General features: G+C 47.7%; 1 protein-coding gene across 2 annotated transcripts in view; it reads right to left on the bottom strand.

Annotated features, from left to right (window-relative positions):
• Positions 1 to 5,483, bottom strand: part of cxxc5a (CXXC finger protein 5a) — an 8,891-nt gene extending 3,408 nt beyond the window's left edge. For both annotated transcript variants that reach the window (XM_031572584.2, XM_031572585.2), the window contains exon 1: positions 4,634 to 5,483. In XM_031572584.2, the coding sequence (XP_031428444.1) occupies positions 4,634 to 5,458 (825 nt within the window). In that variant the 5' untranslated portion in view covers positions 5,459 to 5,483. The remainder of the gene's footprint in view (positions 1 to 4,633) is intronic.
• Positions 5,484 to 6,631: the final 1,148 nt, after the last annotated feature.

Raw genomic sequence — 6,631 nt, 5'->3', positions numbered from 1 at the left:
TTACTTTTTTTTAATTTACTTACTTTCTTATTTTTTTTTATTTTCTATTTTGTTTATTTCCCCTCATTTGCGTCTCCCGATCATGTTGCAGTGGAAACCACACAGAATCATCTATAAGCGAATGCTTCATCTCTTCGTGTCTCTCTCCCCCCCCCCGACTCACATGCACTACATCCAGTGGTGTTGCAGGTGTAGCTGTGTCTCAAGGAGCCGGCCCAGCAACACATTCACACATACTGGTGCTAAGAGGTTCACACGAATGAGCACGGGGACCAGCCATTAAAATCTGGATGCAAACATATGCACCACATCACACGCAATCAAGAGAGATGATCAAACTGGTGACATAATGTGTCTAAAAGGCTAAGCTGCAAATAACTACAAGGGAAGAAGGGATTCTAGTCGTGTTAAATCAATAAGAAACATACAGCACACTAACGCGAGGAACCTTAACAAACCCGGGTCAGATAAATCCCAACACAGAATCTAATCATCATTAAAAACCACTCGTGTCGAGCTAGTGACATGCTTCAAGTACAAGTGATATTAGTGTGCCTCTCAGTCCATTGTGGTGTGATTTTACAGTTGTATCTTGCTTTTGAAAAAAAAAAAAATTACTTAAAAAATCACTTAACTTGAAATATTTCAACTCAAATTGATTCATAATTGGAAATAAATAGCCATCCATCGTTTTTTGCATCGTCCAGAGATTACTTTTTTTTTATTCTAAATGCGTGCATCCAAGCATTAAATTCTGAATGTCACGCTATATATACATTTTCCAGTATTAAAAAAATGTGTAAAGACTGACTGGAGAACGTTTTTTCCCAATGATTAATGTCAAAGAGGAGTCTGAATGGATGCAGACAGCAGCATGAATCAGCGGCATCATAAATGATGTAACACGCGACACGCGACAAATCCCTCAGATCTCTTGTTTTTTCCTCCTGTATGTCTTTCATCATGACTTCATAACATTCCCTCTAACATGTTTGACATGAGCTAATGCATTATATATATATATATATATATATATGTGTGTGTGTGTGTGTAACGTCACAGCAGATTAAACAACTTTCACTTAGTATGCGTTTAAATCTGACCTTGCAAACCTTTGATGATTTGCCAGAGCAAACCAATTACACAGTTTTTTGCTGTGCACAATGTAAACATTTGCATTTGCAATGTCCCCTACATGAAATTCATTATTTTAGTTGCATTCTAATGTCATCCTAATTGACTCAATGGAGCATTTCGAGGAAAAGGACATGTGAGCGGTTGTGGTTAAGGATCAATGTGCAGCCATAACACTGCCTATTCTCAGGCACCTGAGTGAAGTGGCCCACGTGGTGGCAGTCACGTCAGCTTAGATGTCAGGTACTATACATTAAATTGCTTCATGTTTCTGACTTCAGGAGTTCCCCTTCAAAATATGGATGTATACATCTGTCTTTAAACTTTAAACAATTATACATGCCAACATGTTGTATGTATGTCTGTATGTATGTATGTATGTATGTAAGTATGTACAGTATGTGTGTATGTGTGTATGTATGTATGTATGTATGTATGTATGTATGTATGTATGTATGTAAGTATGTATGTGTGTATGTATGTATGTATGTATGTATGTATGTATGTATGTATGTATGTATGTATGTAAGTATGTATGTATGTGTGTGTATGTATGTATGTATGTATGTATGTGTGTGTATGTATGTAAGTATGTATGTATGTATGTATGTATATATAAGTGCAGTGTACTTGACAATGACAAAGAAAAGTGCAGAAATGAAAGATACAAAAGCTCTAGTCCTTTCTCTCCTTCTCACTTACTCACTCCTTCCTATGAACTTCAAATGAAGACACACTCAGAATACCCAACTGGAGAGTCCACGGCTTCAGGACAGCGCACCACATTCAGGGGAAAACATTTCCCCTGGCCTCTCATCTGCTATCTCACATTCTTTCACCCTCCGCTCTCTTTAAGTCTCCAGCCTCGTGTCCTCCAGTGGGCACAGTGCAGCTAGCCACAACCGCTGAAGGACTGTGGCACACTGACAGAGAATGGAATATCATTCACAAACGCATCAGTGTCAACACGTCCTCCTGCCTAGTCTACACAATAACTCCATCGAGCACCTTGTACTTGCAACTATAATGCCCTGCAGCATCAATACATTTTACAAGTCTTTGATGCAAGATGCTAAACGAAGGCGCTGTCGTGATTAGACTGATTGCGCGGCCGACGAGATGAGTGTCACTAGATGGCTGGCTGTAAATGGGACTTTATGGGAGCGCTGGAGGTTGGAGAGTGATGACGAACAGGCCTATGCTCCATCGAGCCAACATGAGGTGACCTCAGCGAGAAGTTTTGGAGGGCCATTAAGCCACACAGGCGTGCCACACAGGAGAGAGGGCAAGGGGAGGGCGCCTGTGCCACACTGACACCTGGTGCTCCAGATGACAGCCCTATGGCCAGATGGACTATGTCACACACACACACACACACACACACACACACACACACACACACACACACACACACACACACACACACACACACACACACACACACACACACATATACACACGCACACGCACACGCACACGCACACACACACACACACACAGACACACACATACACACACACACATATACACACGCACACGCACACAGACAGACACACACACACATATACACACGCACACGCACACGCACACGCACAGTAACACACACACAGTAACACACACAGTCACAGAGGAACATAAACACACAAACTCAGTCAGTGATGTGCTAACGCAAACCCTCTGCTAAAAACTCCACCAATAGATGAAGTTGCTGAAATACCTATGTGCACACACACATATACACACACGCGTAAGCATCCTACATCTCTGGTATGGGTATTACGTCACTATACGTTGCTGCTCGTAGCATCCTCGTCTCACAGAGAAACATATGGCTCCAGATCCATCCCTTCTGTAAAAGGAGCTTTACCTAAAGACTTCCTGTAGGCCACGGGGGGAGACAGATCTTTAACACTGGGGTGGAATAATCAGGGCATGGCGAGGAGAGGGTGACGTAATGTGTGTGAGTGTGGGGGACAGATTAGAGAATACCCTGCGGAGCTTGTCTGCCCACACACACACATGCGCACGCGCACACACACATGTACACACTCACACACATGTACACACTCACACACACACACACACATGCGCACGCGCACACACACATGTACACACTCACACACATGTACACACTCACACACACACACACACATGCGCACGCGCACACACACACACACATGTACACACTCACACACGCGCACACACACACACACACACACACACACACACACACACACACACACATGTACACACTCACACACACACACAAGCACACGCACACACACACACACATGTACACACACACACACACTCACACAGACACACACAGACACACACTCACACACTCACACGCGCACACACACACACATGTACACACTCACAAAGACACATGCCTTCCCCCACCCGTGCCACCTGTCACACCCTAAAAGCCCCTTAGCTCCCCTCTTGACTTCTACTAAAATACGGAGAACCATTTTGAACTCACAGACACACACACACACACACACACACACACACACTCACACACATAGAGACATACACATCCATGTACACATACACACATAAGCTACACTTATGTAAACAAACACACACACACACACACACACATACATGCAAATACACAACATATTTACACAATCAAACACATCCACTTATAATACACACCCAGACACAACTAAACACGGTGTGACATTAAGGAATGTAAAATGCAAAACTTTTGAAGTAATTTTTTAAACTAATTCAACAAACTGTTCAAAACCATCACAGCACTCATATTTATTCTTTGGTAATCCTACTGAGTTAATTGGCCACCAGACCTCCACACAGAGTTTAGATCAAGTGACAATGGCAAGACAATCCAATAGGGGCAATCCCAAATTATCGGGTGAATATGTGACAATGATTCCCTAAAGCCAACAGAAGCTAACAGAACTAAAAAATGATCTCTGGTCTCTAAAGAAGTGTCCGACAATAACACCTCACCAGTCAAGGCAGGAGCCCACAAGATCCAGATCTTCTGTGTTGGGTTCTGATCTAGCATCAGGTCTCTACTGCACTGTGCTCCTCAACCAGGCTTGGGTTCTGATCTAGCATCAGGTCTGTACTGCACTGTGCTCCTCAACCAGGTTTGGGTTCTGATCTAGCATCAGGTCTGTACTGCACTGGGCTCCTCAACCAGGGCTGGGTTCTGATCTAGCATCAGGTCTGTACTGCACTGTGCTCCTCAACCAGGTTTGGGTTCTGATCTAGCATCAGGTCTGTACTGCACTGTGCTCATCAACCAGGCTTGGGTTCTGATCTAGCATCAGGTCTCTACTGCACTGCTCCATAACCAGGGCTGTCACTTGTTGAAGGACAGAGTGTCCCCCTGTCTCCCCAGTCAACCAGAGGAGGTGATGAATGTGTTATGATACCTAAAACCTAAATCTTAAGCATCTATCCTCTCTAAATGGCCAACTGGCCACTGCCCTCCCCCAGTGTCTGCTCGCGCCACTCTTACCTCCAGAGCTGCAGACGGCTTCTTTTTCAGCTCATCGCATTTGCGGAACTTGCAGATCTGGTGGCCGGTCTTGCGGTTACGGCAGCTGCTGCACTGGTCACAGTTAATCCTGCGCCGGCAGGGCTGGCACATGCCGCAGCGTTTCCGCTTCTTCTTGCCGGAGCTGATGGCGGACGCCAGCTCGCTCTGCGCTGGGTATTCGGCCAGGCCGGCCATGTGCAGTGCGCTGTCCGCCAGGAACACTCCGGCCGGCGTCATGATGAAGAGACCAGGGTTGAACGGGAAGCCTCCGCCCATGCCGTAGGCGAAGTCGGCTAGGCCGCTCACCGCTTCCACCGCCGAGGCCGCTTCCAGGTCGCCCGAAGTGACGCCCGTCTCACCCCCGACGCCCACCCCCATGCCCCCCGGCAGCAGCATGTGCTCCATCCCCGCCCGCTTCAGCAGCGCCGCTGCTTGGGCGAAGTGGAGCAGCCCGTTCTGCCCCTCCAGCATCTGCTCCAGGGTCCGGTCCAGTTTGCCCAGGGTGGGCACCGATGCTGGGGGCTGCTGCTGCTGCTGGGGGGGGGGCTGCTGCTGGTGGTGGTGGCGCTCTTGGGACTTAGTGAGGTGGCTCTTGGTGTGGCCGTTGCTGTGGAGTCCGTTGACGGAGGCCGGGTTGCAGGCGGGGGTGTACTGGGAGAGGGCGCGGGAGTGCTTCAGGCTCTTGCTGAGCGGCTCGCTGATGATGCCGCTGCGGTTGCGGCGCTCGGTGACGGGGGAGTCCGGCGAGCAGCTCAGGTCCTGGGCCTCGGCTGTCCGGTCGCCCTCCGGCCCGCCGCTCGACATGATCCAGCCCCGGCGTGCGTGCGTGGGGGGGTGGGGGTGGGTGTGTGTGTGTGTGTGTGTGTGTGTGTGTGTGTGCGTGGGGGGGTTGGGGGTGGGGGACAGGATGGGTGAGGGGGTGAGGGGGAGAGGGGCCTAGTGCCACTCGTTTGCCTACTGGAAGCTCTAGTGAGGGTGGAGCCTCCCCTTGACAAACAGATCAGCCGGCCAATGGCAGGCAGGCAAGCAGGCAGGCAGGCAGACAGGCGGTCCCCTGTAGCCCTTGACCTTTTGTCTAAATTTTATCCTTCGTCCACATCCTTCCACTGGTAAGCCAAAAACTAGGAGACAGAGAAAAAAAAGAAAACATCACAAGAGAGTTGTTCTCAGCTTTGACACATCAATGAAGCAGTATAATAGAGAGTTGGCAAACCACTTCTTGCACAATTCTCTCTTGTGACCAAACCACACAGTCAGTGATGATTCCGACCTCCACAAGTGGTTCAGATGTAAAGTAGAAAATGATTAGAACATTAAGAATGTCAATCTGCTCTCCCGTATCCCACCCCTTCACCAGACCAGTTCATACACCTCTCCTTACGAACCCAACCAGGAAGACTCACAGCTTCCCTCATTTGTCAAAACATTTGTCATAACGGCACACATCGGTGTATGGGAATGTAATTACTTACACCCGACAGTGGGCTATTCACAACCTGACATCATTCTAAGGTCCCAGAGAATCTCAAACAGATTCTTGTCTCGTCCTCTGACTCCTGGGCAGGGAGGCCATCTTATGTACACACCAATGACTGTAATGACGTTTGCAGTCACTGGTGCACACAAGTCACACACACAAATGACTGATCTACATCAAATAAGTAAAAAAAAAAAAAAAATTGGTCGAGAGTGTGTCACACAAATATGACCATGCACTGCAGCTCTCTCTCTGTCACATCCTCTCCGTCACACACACACACACACACACACACACAGTCATCACAGAAATCCATCAGTTCACCATTATAATTTGTGACATGATGACACCATTTCCTGAGTGATATACGGGAGCGCCTTTGTCATTGACTCTGAGGTGAGAGGACCCGTCCTGGGCAGATCCTGTGTGCTACTCCTCAGGGCTGGAGGTCAAGGAAGCGGAGTGTATTTCACACGGGCTTTGATCGTGTGTAGAGAGGG

The sequence above is a fragment of the Clupea harengus genome, chromosome 8 (genome assembly GCF_900700415.2).
Source record: "Clupea harengus chromosome 8, Ch_v2.0.2, whole genome shotgun sequence".
NCBI lineage: Eukaryota > Metazoa > Chordata > Actinopteri > Clupeiformes > Clupeidae > Clupea > Clupea harengus.
The sequence above is the reverse complement of the archived record's forward strand: the minus strand, read 5'-3'. Positions and strand labels throughout refer to the sequence as shown.